The sequence below is a fragment of the Solanum dulcamara genome, chromosome 4 (assembly GCF_947179165.1).
Source record: "Solanum dulcamara chromosome 4, daSolDulc1.2, whole genome shotgun sequence".
Lineage (NCBI taxonomy): Eukaryota > Viridiplantae > Streptophyta > Magnoliopsida > Solanales > Solanaceae > Solanum > Solanum dulcamara.
In genome coordinates, this window is record NC_077240.1 from 75406059 (window position 1) to 75420003 (window position 13945).

Genomic DNA, 13945 nt, shown 5'->3' on the forward strand with positions numbered 1-13945 from the left:
GGACCCCCAAAAGTTGAATTCAGGCACACAAAAAAAATATTGAATCATAAAATACAAAATCAAGATTGTTACGCCTCAAATTAGAAGAGACACAATAGACATTCGATATCTTATTTAACCGAGCTAGTCATTGAAATATAATGAAAAGGAAACATTGAGAGTTTTTATTATATTAATTTTTTATTCTACTTATTTATTTCATTATAAACGTCATTAATGTATATACATAATAAGTATTTTTCACTTTTCCTTTAATCTAGAAAATAATATTTATTTTGTCGTATAGAATATTTGATATAAAAATTAAGAAATGAAAAATATTATATGTTTTTTTAAAAAATAAAAATAATAATAATTAATGATGTAATGGTACAATAGATATTAAAAATGTCAATTAAGATAAAATAAATAATTTTTACCTATTTTTCATATGTATTGAATTTAAATACTTTTGATTGAGCAACCAGAAAAAAGTATAATATTATCAAAGAATATGATGCAGTAAATAGGATTGTTTTTTCCTTAATCAGAATTTTCAAATTCAAATTCTAAATATAAAAAATCTTTAATAAAAAACATTCTTTCATATTAGAATGTATCAACATAAATTTGAATTAATTGAACCCTAATATCGAAAACCAAAGGTCATGTAAGATAAAGAAGGCTGAAATCCATTTTCTAATTATCGATATTTATAGAAGGCCACGTCTAGAGTATAGTGTCCCCTAAAGTCATAACGTGTTTAGCTTACACAGCGCCACTTCTCATACATATGCTAAAGAAGGCTTCAATATAAACCATACTCTTTAATCTGATGTCTCATCTATTTATGATAATAAAATAATTTACTAACCAATCAAATAGTAGTAACTTTTTTTTAACGTTTTTAGGTTTATGGAGGCTCAAGAGTACCGTCCTTGTGAAAAAGATGAAGATGAATTAGTAGTGGAAGGGAACAAAGTTGGATTGAAAACAGCGTTAGATGATGATCCAAATGCACCAAAAGAGGACAAGTCCTTCCCTAATTATCAGACCAAAGTTACTGATCCAACAGGCGCCAGTAAGTGGAGTTTTTCTCTCACACAATCTCAAATTAGGTAGAAATTAAGTAGCGGTGTGCATTTGGTTGATTTGATTTGATTTTATGTATTATAAGTTGGATTTATGGATTTTTAAATACGTTAAATTAATAAGATATTTTTTATTGATTTTTGGTTCTTAATGATTTGATTTTCACGTTAACCAATAAAAACCAAGATCGAATCAATAATTTGATAATTTTATTTTATAATATTATTAAAAATTTATTAATTCAATAACTTAATAATATTTTTTTCGATTCTATTTTTGTACACTCCTAAAATTTGTTACTCCCTTAGTTTTTAACTTACGTGGTAAAGTTGATCTAATTATTTTTTTAATATATTATAAATAAAAGCATAATACATTGGACACTAGAATTTGACCTTTTGACAATAACTAGCAAGTAAACATTTTATTTTCGAGAGTATATATTTAGACATCTTAATTTGATCTCAATTTATAATTGAATGTTATAACTTACTTTACTGTGCCTTATTGTGTTGTTTTTTATGTGCGTCGATGGATATTCGACGTCAAATGTGACAAACAATTAATGAAGGTTACTTGTTAGATAATTATCTTATAAGTTGTTGTGTTCAATTAATATATATATTTGAGATGAGTTGATCGAGGTGTTTAGATTAATTTGCATACGCAAAATTTGTACGTTTACTCAGCTCAACTGAGCTGAGGCCTTTGAGTGTATTTATTTATGACGTCTATTATAAATATCTAAAATTGTCAATGATCTTATAACTTATACTCCCTCCATTAAGTAAATTGCTGAGGCTAATGTTCACACGTTAAAAAAAAAAAATAGGACATTGATTGAAGATCACTTTTTACTTTTGCTTTTTACTTATTTATAAATTATTTTTGAAAATATAAATAATTTTTAAAAAATTATAAATATGAACAATTAATTCTTTTGAAATTATCACCTAGAAAATGTAAAATGAAGAAGTGAAAATAAAAAATAAATTAAACAACTCTTTTGAACTTTGAACAATTCGCTTATTTTGAACGATGAAAAAGGTCCAACAATAATTATTCACTTATTTTGGAAGTGGAGGAAATAATATTTCTACATTATTTTTATTTAAGATTACAATATTTTGGATGACTTTAATATTTTTTTTATATTGGCAATGTATATAATTAATTAAATTATTTTGTAATTAATAGTAATGTATGTGTTACAGACAGAGAGGAGGCGGTAAGTAGTCCACTTGTAGAGTCATTGGAGAAAATGAGCATAAAGGAAGAAACAAAGGCAGAGAAGAGTAAATCAAGTGATAAAGGCGTGTCAATGAAGGGCTACATAACAGAGAAATTTAAGCCTAGAGATGAAGATAAGGCACTTTCTGAGGTGATTTCAGGTATGTATCAAATGGATAAGTTAAATTTGTACGGATTAAAATGGATGAGTTGTGTTAAATTTGTGCATGTTTTATTGGTAGGATGATTCGAGAGACCTCGGCTTGAATTGTCATCGGATTCTTTTATTCGTGATTTTGTCAACTAAATACTTATTTTTATTTTTGATGAAATTTGATCTTCTAAACCCGAATAGGACTATCAACATACTAAATAAAAAAAGACTTTTAAAATTTTTTATCAAAAATTCTTATGGTGATTGTATATTAGTCTAATTTTTAATTTTTAATTTTTAAAGAAAAAAGTACCTAATTACACAAACAATCTAATCAAAAAATATACATCCACTCTATAATTTGAAAATAATTACATATTGTCTCACTCGTTAATAATTTTGTTTCAGATTTTAAGTCAGTATCAAAGATACTATATATATATATTTTTGATAGCAAATACATTCTGATATATAGATATATAGGGATAGAGTTGAGAGATAGAGTCGATGTATTTCAGACGGGCGGATCTACGTTGATCGGAGGAGGTGTGGCACCCCCTGATATTGATTGAAAATCTATATATACACATATATTTGTATATATATTTACAAGAAAAGTATAAATATTAAACGTGACATCCTTAGAAATAATAAGTCTTGTAGTGCCAGTGGCTAAAGCTTAGATTTACTATTGTAGGAATGTAAGTTCGATTCTTGCTATGGGGTTGTATTTTCTTGAAACTTTTTTTATGATGTAAGACATTGGTAGAGAATTTATTGTAAAAAGAATTGTGAATAAGTAGATTAGAACCCTAGACCTCTTGTAAATAACTAAGTCTAAATTTTATATGCAAATTTGCTTATAAGTATTAAGTATTATCTTGTTCTACGCTGGAGTTTTTGTCATAGGTTACTGTTCAAAGCAGCGTAGCATCCAGAGATTCAAAATCTTGAATCCGCTTCTGATTTCAGATAAATGTGAATCACACTAGATACGTGTATTTGAGATATTAGATATATTTTAAAATATATAAGGGGAGAGGCGAGCGAAAGAGGAGAGAGATGAGCGAGAGAGTTAGTGTTTTTCAGATACATGCAAATTATGTCATCCAAGCATATCTGGAATAAGCTACACATAAGTTGACTCGTATGTATTTGAGTGTATTTGGAGAAAATGTGATACGAAAGGTAATTTTAAAAATTAAAGTAAAGACATATAAGTAGGTTTTAAATTTATTAATGAGATTTGTGGTGTTTGCTCATTTTTAAATGAGAGCTTTCATATAATTGAACGGGTCATTTGCACTTTTTGTCCCTACTTTGTGCTATGTGCTGATTTTTAATTTCTGTTTTATTTTTGTTTCTTGTCGTTAATAACTTTTTTGCGAGGTATAAATTTATATTTTTGTATTATAATATTTCAATAGCTATTGCCAAGCTCAACTTCAGTTTGACAAAAATTAAAAAATTGGGCTCTGTCCGAACAAGGTCAGGCATGGTCCATTCCGGGGGTAATACCCTCCCGTTTTCATGGACACACCTGCTGAATCCAGGCTATTCAGGAAGAATCGCAGCAATTCCCCAATCCTAACGAAGTAGTTCCTCCGGAATCCAATGAACAACAACGATTACTTAGGATCAGCTTGCGAATTTGTGGCACCGTAGTAGAATCATTACCAATGGCAAAAAACACGTTGATTATATAAAATTTGGAGACCCCAATAATTTTAGTTCATCATGGGCAGGGACACTATTGCTGAGATAATAACTTCTATACGAAATGCTGAGTAAAATGTGTTAATTTTATATAGTTGGACAGCTTGTTGAGGCATTAAATGGATGGGTCTTAGAAGCTTAAAATAGAAGTAGTTATCCTGAGCAGTTGTAATAATGAATAATTGAGTTTATAGATATTTCTAGTATAATAAATGCTATCACACATGCAATCAAATTCAGTTTGATGAAATTGTTTGATTTTAAAGGGGATTTTTTCTTTTTCATTATTTCCATGGCCGTGTCTAGCAGCAGAATGAGTTACTGGTCATGTTTTCATGGACTAATTTTGTTCTTTCTAATTTCAGGCAAACTTTCCGGGCGGAAGGATAAAACTCAGGAAACTGAACAGACAAAGCCAACAGAAAAGGCGACACAAAAAGGCTCTGCCGATGAACAGAGGGCAGCAGCCGCGGCAATGCCAACACATGTTGAAGGTGCAGGAAAGAGTATGATAGATAGGCTTAAAGGTACTGCTAGTTCATGGTTTCGCAAAGGAGATGCAAAACCACCAACAGCAGCAGCAGCAGAAGAGACCCCTACTAGTACCACACATGGTACTTAATTAATTAGGTTAGTAGTTATAAGTGCTTTTTATATGTTTATCAAAAGTTGAGTTGTTGATGTTCTTCTAATTTGAGCAAAGTGTAATCAGTTGTGTAAATAGTTAATGGAGCTTCATGTTTGTTTTGAACTGAATGGGGTGAGTTATGTGAAAGTGTACCTCTTCAACTTCTATATTATTTTTTGTTGAATTACTTCATATTATGTGTGGTTCTTAGTATATGAACTTAAGGAATCGTAGCAGCTGGTTAAGAGGTAAGTTTATCATGTATTAGATTGCAAGTCCAAGTAACATCAGTTTTGGTAGTATTTTTCTAATATCGTATAACTTGATACGGTTTTAATTTGCAATTTAGAACCTTTCATTTATCTATCAAGGTGTAAGTGAAAACTTACTAAAAGAACCTTTCATTTATCTATCAAGGCTTTTGCCCTAGTAAACTTGTGTTTTATTTGATCAAGTGTGTGATTGAGACTTCAAATATTTGTTCGCGACTCTATAATGTCAAAGCTCATTTCACTAGGATCCGTTGCTTGCAGTGACGAATTTAGAATTTTAATATTGTGGGTGCTCTCTTAGCTTAATAGTGGCGGAGTCGAATTTTTCACGAAACGAGTTTAAAATATAAAAAGGTAAATACATAAAAAGTCAATAAGTGTTCAACATTTACTATATATATGCATAAAATATAATTATAACTATGTATAAATAGTACATTTTTCACCAAAGAGGATTCAAATGAACCTCTTAGGTCTACATAGCTTTGCCGCCACTAAGCTACCAATCACAAAACATAAATGCACACATTTAACACTTAGCATAAAAAAGGAGATCATATTTGAAATCAATAGCAAAAACAATCAATAGGAGTAATCAATCACTTTGTTCTTTTTCGCTTTTCATAGTTTTCTTTTTTTTAGGGTCAAAATAATATCAATTTTGAACAACATTTTAAGATATATTTTTTTAATAATAATATTGATATAAGAAATTTGCTACTTATAATACAGTACTTTAAGTATAGTTTTTGAATATCTAAATTTTAATTTTAAAATATTAAACTATTCTAATATAATTTAGCTTTAAAAATTATAAATTAACTTTGTCAAAGAGAAACATGACAATTATTTGAAAATGAAGGGAGTAGTATTTATATCTCGAAAAAAGTAGAAAGGAAGAGTGTGTATTTGTATACCCTCTTTTTTTAGGAAAAATAGCAAAAGGGCAGCAGTACTAAAAAGCAAGGAAAGAAAAGAGCTTTGAAAATTAAAAAGAAAACATTTTAAGCGTGAGATTCGGACTCAAGCCCAGCAACTCAAAAACAGCCTTAAGCACCCACCACGACCCATTGGGCCAAATCCATCCATTCCTTTATTGGGTGCTCTATGTTAATATTAGGGAAATTTTCAGATGTGACAAATCTTTTAAGCATATAATTACTCTATATAGTATAATTTTCCTAATTATTTATAATAGAAAATATAAATTTTGCCATTATATAAATGTTGTAGCGAGTTATACAAAAGTTGTATCGAATTATACAATCGCTATACCCACAAATTATTTGTATACAGAAATATACAAATACTGGTATACATATGTATTTGTATATCTGACAATCGAGATCGAGAAATGGAGGAGAGAGGCGAGCGAGATTGAGAAATGGAGGAGAAAGGCTAGCGAGAGGTGAATTGTATATGTATATCTGTCTAATTGTATATATATATATTTGTCAAAAAATTATATATATGTAACTGATATACATATGTATTTGTATATCTGTCAAGAGAGATTGAGAGAGGAGGAGGAGAGAGGGAAGCGAGATCGAGAAAGGGAGGAGAGAAGCAAGCGAGATCGAGAGAGGCGAATTGTATATATGTATCTGTCGAATTATATATGTATATTTGTCAGAAAAATTGTATAATGGTAATTGATATACATATATATTGTATATCTGACAGCGAGATTTGCCATATCGAGTAAATATACCTGCGAGCTGTAATTATTTTAAATATACCCCTACCGCGTAATATAGTAGAAAGGTTTGTCATACCGCGTAATTTTTCTTAAATTTTATACAAATACTTCTTAATTTCTACATAGATAAATATAGTCTGATACAAAGTTAATGGGTGCTTGGGCACCCAAAGGACTCTATGTGGGTCCACCCCTGGTTGCTTGCCATTCGACTTGAATCCCGTCTAATTCTCTCTTGAATCCGAATCGATCCTTTGAGCTCGCGTACACTATCTTTATCCTCACTTTCGATGTATCAGGTGAACTTAAAATCCATGTCAAAATATATCAGAAAGAATTGAAGCTAAGGCAGGTGATGTATTGCTAGAAACAGGACAAACAGAGTCAATATGTGTGAAGCACAGAACAGTTCAACCTATTTGTGAACCATTTAGCAGGATGAAACTATGAATATTCCTAATGGAAATCAGCAATGTATCAAGAGATTATCTTTGATATTATGTTTGATAATTTGAAAATATCGAAAAGCTACGTATAAGGTGTATAGGGTATACTCCTAAAGGTGTAATGCTTTTTAGAAAAATCGTGTTGGTTAATTGGAAATAGACAGTATCACATCATATTAAGAGTATTTTTGGAGTGGATTAGCCCGACAAGGGATATAACATAGAAGAACCTTGCATATTTGTTTTTATGCTATTTAGCTAAATCTTTTTCCCATCAATGTCATCATATCAAGATCTAGTAACATACAAGGCTTAAAAAGCAATTAAGGTTGTCAATTTCTGTATTGTTCTAACTCTTCAAACATGTCACCAAACACATGTCGGATCCTCTAAAAATAGTATAATATTGGAGGATTCAATACATGAATTGACAACCTTATTTGCTTCTTAAGTCTTGTATGTTACTAGGAGACCGTTTGGATGGACTTAAAAAAGTAACTTTTATGTATGAAGTGTTTTTAGAACTTTGAAGTGCTGAAAGTTATTTTTATAAATAAGCAGTTGAGTGTTTGGATAAAAGTGCTTATGTTGAAAATAAGTGTTTGAATTTTAGGGTTAAAAGAATAAAAAGGATAGTTTGGGAATTTAGTTAAAATATAAGGGATATAAAAGTAATTTTCATGGTCAAACAAAATGGCTTTAAGCACTTGAAAAAAAAAAGTTAGAAATTCTAATTTTTCATTTTTAACTGACTTTAAGAACTTTATGGCTTAAAGTTAGCATTAGGCAAACACGTTCAAAAGCTAAAAAGGGTTTATAAGTTGGTTTGACTAGGGGTGGACGTTCGGTATTCGGTTCGGTATTTTCAAAGTTCGGGTTCGATAATTCGGTAATCGGTAATTCAAAGTATATACCAAATACCGAACTTTCAAACTTCGGTTCGGTAATTCGATAATCGGTAAATAAAACTTCGGTTCGGTACGGTATTCGGTAATACCATATTTTTTTAATAGTTAATATACAATAAAAATTTATCCGCATTTAATATTTACATTAACCTAAAGAATACATATCTTAACTTACATTTTTATTACTACACCATAATTAAGTAATATATGCATTTTAACTTGCCGAATATCGAAATCGAAATTGCTCGTAAGCCACATTCTACGGAGGAGAAATGATACATCGTAAACAAAGAGAAAATAATTTATGAATCGATATAGAATAAAAAAAATATTATCATGTAATAAAAATAATGAAAAAGAGTGAAAAAAAAATCTCTAATATATCATACATAATTTTTATACATATATTTTTCTTTGAATTATCCAAAAACTCTACATCACTGCACTAATTATTAATTAGTTCCTGCAAAGATATGAAAGAGTTGGAATCTTTCGTTTTCAATGTAACTACCAAACAATTTATGTAGATAACTAACGTGGGAATCATGCAAAGTGAAATTAGAATTCTTAATCAATTGCATAAATTTGAAATTAGAATTTAGAATTTTTACATGTACATGAATTAAATTTTAGCAGTTATCCATAATGTACGTGTAAGTGTGCATATAATGATATAATATACGGTAAACGTGGGAAAGTTGAAATGAAAATGGTAAGGAAAATGAAAAAATGAGATAGTTTCCTCTTACTATACTCTTATTTTTTGGTAATTTTTTTTCCAGTTTTTTTGTTAAAAAAAAAAAAAAGTTCGGTATTCAGGAAATCCCGAATACTGAAACCAAAATCCCGAAACTGAAATATCAATTTCGGTACCGAATACCGAACCGAAATACCAAATTATCGAATACCGAAATATCGAAATAGTCGGTTCGATTCGGTAATTCGGTTTTCGATATTTTATGCCCAGCCCTAGGTTTGACCAACTTAAAGCCATCCAAACGGGCTCTAGATCTTATCATATCAAGATCTAGTAACAGACAAGACTTAAGAAGCAAATAAGGTTGTCAATTCTTGTATTGTTCTGACTCTTCAAAAATGTCACCAAACACATATCGGATCCTCTAAAAGTAGTATAATATTGGAGGATTCAATAAAGGCGCAACAACTTTTTTGAAGAGTTCATGCAACATAGAAGCTTGCTTGAAGTATAATAAAACATTACAATACCAAGCGATGAAGAAAATCTTGCTTTTTTCAGAAATCGAAATCAAAGATGGCGTAACAGCACTCATGGACAGTCAAAGAGTAAGTGTGGTCCTCAGAGTTTTCTTCAGGGCTTCCAAGCTTCTCCACAGCAACTTCTTGGCCATCAATCTTGAATAGTATGAACCTGTAGTTCCTCTTTGCTTTTAATTCCAAGAACTTGAACTTGCACTCATCTACCAGTCATTCTAGACGCAGTATTTGTTGTTGGTGGGAGGAAGCACCACAACTAAAGTTTGAATATGATGAAAATAATGAAAATAAATTGGACACAAAATTTTACGTGGAAACCCCTCTAAATGATAGAAGGGAAAAACCACGGGGTAGAAGGATTTCACTATTTTTGTATGGATTACACAGCTCTCAAATATAAGGAGAAAACAACAATTAACACTTCTCTCTTGTAAAAGGAACAACTACTAAAGAGGACACTCAAGACTACAATATTTATCTTGGTGTATAACTCTCTTTGTATTCTTACTCTCTCTTTCTGGGATGGGATAAATGAGGGCAATAGGTCTTCTATTTATAGGAAACTAGAAACGCGTAAAATCCGCGTATTGAACCTCCCTTTTTGACTACGCGTTCAAAACGCGTTTTGTTCCTTTTTTGACTACGCGTTCAAAACGCGTTTTGTTCCTTTTTTGACTACGCGTTCAAAACGCGTTTTGTTCCTTTTTTTACTACGCGTTCAAAACGCGTTTTGTTCCTTTTTTGACTACGCGTTCAAAACACGTTTTGACTATCTTGCATTTGTCTGCATCCCAACAAATATTTTTTAGAACATGAGGATGGCCTAAATTGAAGAAGAAGAAGAAGAAAAAGGTGGAACAAGAAGAGTGAATTATCAACCAATTAATTCATCACCAGTGTATTCTCCTTCATTATCTGTCCTCAAACACTTGATCTTTTTCTCAGATTCAAGTTCCACCCGCGCTTTGAATTCTTTGAAAACTGAAAAAACATCTGCCTTCCTCTTGATTGGATACACCCAACTTCTCCTGGAGTAATTGTCGATAAATGACACGAAATAGTTCGCTCCTCCTAGAGACTCCACCAGTGCTTACCAGACATCAGAGTGAACCAGATCTAGTATTTTCTTGCTTTTAGCAGAGGAACTGCTAAACTTCAGTCTATTTTGCTTACTGGTAACACAATGCTCACAAAAGGGTAGTGAAACTTTTTTGAGCCCTGGAAGAAGTTTTTGCTCAGCAAGAATCTTCAAACCTCGTTCCGACATATGGTCAAGTTTACGATGCCATATCATCGTTGATTCTTCAAATGAACTTGCTGACGCGGTTGATGCTTCTCCTTCTTGGTGTGTTTCACCTTTAAGCACATATAGATTTGCAGCAAGTTTTTCTGCTTTCATCACTACAAGCGCTCCTTTGGATATTCTCATGACTCCACCATGAGTCTTATACGAACATCCATTATCATCTAGTTGTCCTAAAGACAATAGATTCTTCTTCAAGTCTTTTACATGTCGTACCTCCTGGATGGTGCGAACCGTGCCATCATACATCTTATTTTGATGGACCCAATACCAATAACATCCAAAGCATGATCGTTTCCCATGAACACAGATCCTCCTGAGATAGGATTATATTGATGGAACCATTCTCTCCTGGAAGTCATGTGCCATGTTGCTCCTGTGTCCATGATCCAGACATCAGCAAAACGTTTTCTGCCTTCATTATTTGATATTGCCTTACTACATAAAATATCGCCATCATCCGAGGTACATGCAACATTCCCTTGAGCATTTGATGGCTAAGGGTGTTCACTCTTCTTCTTGAACCGACAATCTTTCTTGAAGTGCCCTTTCTTGCCACAGTTGTAGCACTTGATATTCTTCTTACTTCTTGATTGAGATCTGCCATGATTGTGACTCCCACTGGGGCCACGTTCCGTTGGTCTTCCTCTTACCATCATCAAAGCTTCAGCTTGCTGCGAACTTGCTTGTCTGTCTTCCTTATTTTGCGCCTATTTTCTTCTTCCAAGACAGCGGCTGCAATTTCATCGAAAACTAGACTGTCTATATTGTTCGTCAGGTTGATGATGAGTTGATCATACGAGTCAGGCAGACTTTGAAGTAGAAGCTCCGCACGTTCAGTACCCTCTATTTGGCAACCCATTGTTGTAAGTTGCGAAAACAGAGTATTCAAAGTATTGATGTGTTCAGTAACTGACATGGATTCTGCCATTCGAAGAGTATACAATCTTCTTTTTAAGAAGATTTTATTATGTAAAGACTTGGCCTCATACAACCCTGTAAGAGTATCCTATATTTCCTTCGCCGTCCGCTTTTCCGCCACACTAGACAACACTTGATCAGCTAGTGCCAAGTGTAGATCAGCAACTGCATTGCTGTCTATGTCGTTCCACTTGCTGTCATCAACAAAGTCTGTGGGCCTGCCTTCAATTGCAGCTAAGCAATTGTCTTTTCTCAATATCGCTTTTATTTTCATTTTCCACAATGAGAAATTAGTCTCATTGAATTTTTCAACATCAAACTTTATTGTACTCGACATTGTTATTTGCTTCACACCCTTCTAGATCGTTTCTGAATATTTTTGCGAATAATCGTGACAAACTATACCGTCACCAAAATTTACTATTCACGTGAATAGTATTTTTCACCAAATTTACTATTCACAAATAGTACCTTCGCATAAAACAAACAGAATAACCGAGGGCTCTGATACCACTGTTGGGGGGAGGAAGCACCACAACTAAAGTTTGAATATGATGAAAATAATGAAAATAAATTGGACACAAGAATTTTACGTGGAAACCCCTCTAAATGATAGAAGGGAAAAACCACGGGGTAGAAGGATTTTACTATTTTTGTATGGATTACACAGCTCTCAAATACAAGGAGAAAACAACAATTAACACTTCTCTCTTGTAAAAGAAACAACTATTAAAGAGGACACTCAAGACTACAATATTTATCTTGGTGTATAACTCTCTTTGTATTCTTACTCTCTCTTTCTGGGATGGGATAAATGAGGACAAGAGGTCTTCTATTTATAGGAAACTAGAAACGCGTAAAATCCGCATATTGAACCTCCCTTTTTGACTATGCGTTCAAAACGCGTTTTGTTCCTTTTTTGACTACGCGTTCAAAACGCGTTTTGTTCCTTTTTTTACTACGCGTTCAAAACGCGTTTTGTTCCTTTTTTGACTACGCGTTCAAAACACGTTTTGACTATCTTGCATTTGTCTGCATCCCAACAAATATTTTTTAGAACATGAAGATGGCCTAAATTGAAGAAGAAGAAGAAGAAGAAAAAGGTGGAACAAGAAGAGTGAATTATCAACCAATTAACACTGTCAAACATCCGCAAAAGTCGAGGGGTGGAGGGAGGGAGAGTATTAGTTACAGGTTCAGGTTCAGACGAAATGAGTAATTTTTGTTTAATTAGATTTTGTATTTGTATTAGATAAATTATTAAATATGTATAAATATATTTAATTGCTTAACCTAAAAATTCTAACCACTATGGGTTCAACAACAAGTTCAGAACTCATAAATTTTAAATTGAAAATATGATATCTTGCATGTTGACAGAGGGATATTAATACCATGATGTCTTGCAAAGAGAGAAGAATTGAGGATCTCTTTAAGATTGGATAAAAAAAAGATAAAAATAAAATATAGGATAGAGCTAGAGAGATCCTTGAACTCGTAGGACTAGAGACCTTAGCAGCTTTTATAGAATTAAAGAGAGGATTTCTGTGAATTAGAGAATTTTCTGTGACTAAATAAAGGTCCACAATTGTTTTATGAGTTTTTAAAAGGCTCACCATATTTAAAATTTGCCTTTATTTAGAAACTAATGAATATACAATTTAATAAAATACTAAATAGATCTAATATTATATTGAAAAAATATATATTTAAAATATTATACGTTGGTTGATGATAGTAATTGTGTGTGCCAATTGGAAATGTGTTGGCTAATGATGGTATTGTAGGTTGTAGCTTGTGGTGTTGATGCTGGCAGTAATGATTGATGGAGATAGTTGGTGGGTGAGAATTAATAGTCGTGGCGATAATAGTGATAGTAATAGTGACAATGATGGTTGACGATATATAATAGTGACTAATGATGGTGATTGTTGAAAGTTATTGTGGTAATGATGATTGATGGTGATAATTGAAAATGACGTCAGTGATAGCAATAGTTGATCACATCGGATGACGATGATTGTAAAGAGTGTCAGTGATAATAACAGTTGATTATATATGATGGGATGGGGTTCGAATTATAACTAAATTGTTGCACTGCTTTGAATGTTGTACACCTTTGACATGAAGGGATGGGGTTCAAATTATAAGGGGGTGGCTAGTTTCGAACTTACAACCTCATGGTGCAAAGTGAAGTTCAAATCCACAACTCCACAAAGTCAATTTTATCTAGCAAAGTCATTAAATTCATATATATATACGTTAGTACATTAGTTTTATATATTTATGTTTAATAAAATTATCATACAAATCGATATTCGGTGACATGTTTTAATTAACGTGCATTAGCCATTGGTGGTG

At 32.1% G+C, this 13945-nt stretch overlaps 1 protein-coding gene and 1 pseudogene across 1 annotated transcript; one reads left to right on the plus strand and one right to left on the minus strand.

The window, feature by feature from the left end:
• The first annotated feature begins 842 nt into the window (after positions 1-842).
• On the plus strand, positions 843-4916 carry LOC129885096 (low-temperature-induced 65 kDa protein-like). The gene is made up of 3 exons (XM_055959308.1): positions 843-1060; positions 2286-2462; positions 4537-4916. The coding sequence occupies exons 1-3, from the start codon at positions 895-897 to the stop codon at positions 4791-4793; spliced, it is 600 nt and encodes a 199-aa protein (XP_055815283.1). The 5' UTR covers positions 843-894; the 3' UTR covers positions 4794-4916.
• Positions 4917-5269: 353 nt separating this feature from the next.
• On the minus strand, positions 5270-9567 carry LOC129884370 (actin-depolymerizing factor 7-like; annotated as a pseudogene).
• Positions 9568-13945: the final 4378 nt, after the last annotated feature.

Bases quoted from the DNA above. Each gene is read 5' to 3' on its own strand.
- LOC129885096 (XM_055959308.1), top strand. From the start codon at position 895: ATGGAGGCTCAAGAGTACCGTCCTTGTGAAAAAGATGAAGATGAATTA. The intron at 1,061-2,285 runs GTAAGTGGAGTT...TATGTGTTACAG, and splicing joins TACTGATCCAACAGGCGCCA to ACAGAGAGGAGGCGGTAAGT. The intron at 2,463-4,536 runs GTATGTATCAAA...TTCTAATTTCAG, and splicing joins ACTTTCTGAGGTGATTTCAG to GCAAACTTTCCGGGCGGAAG.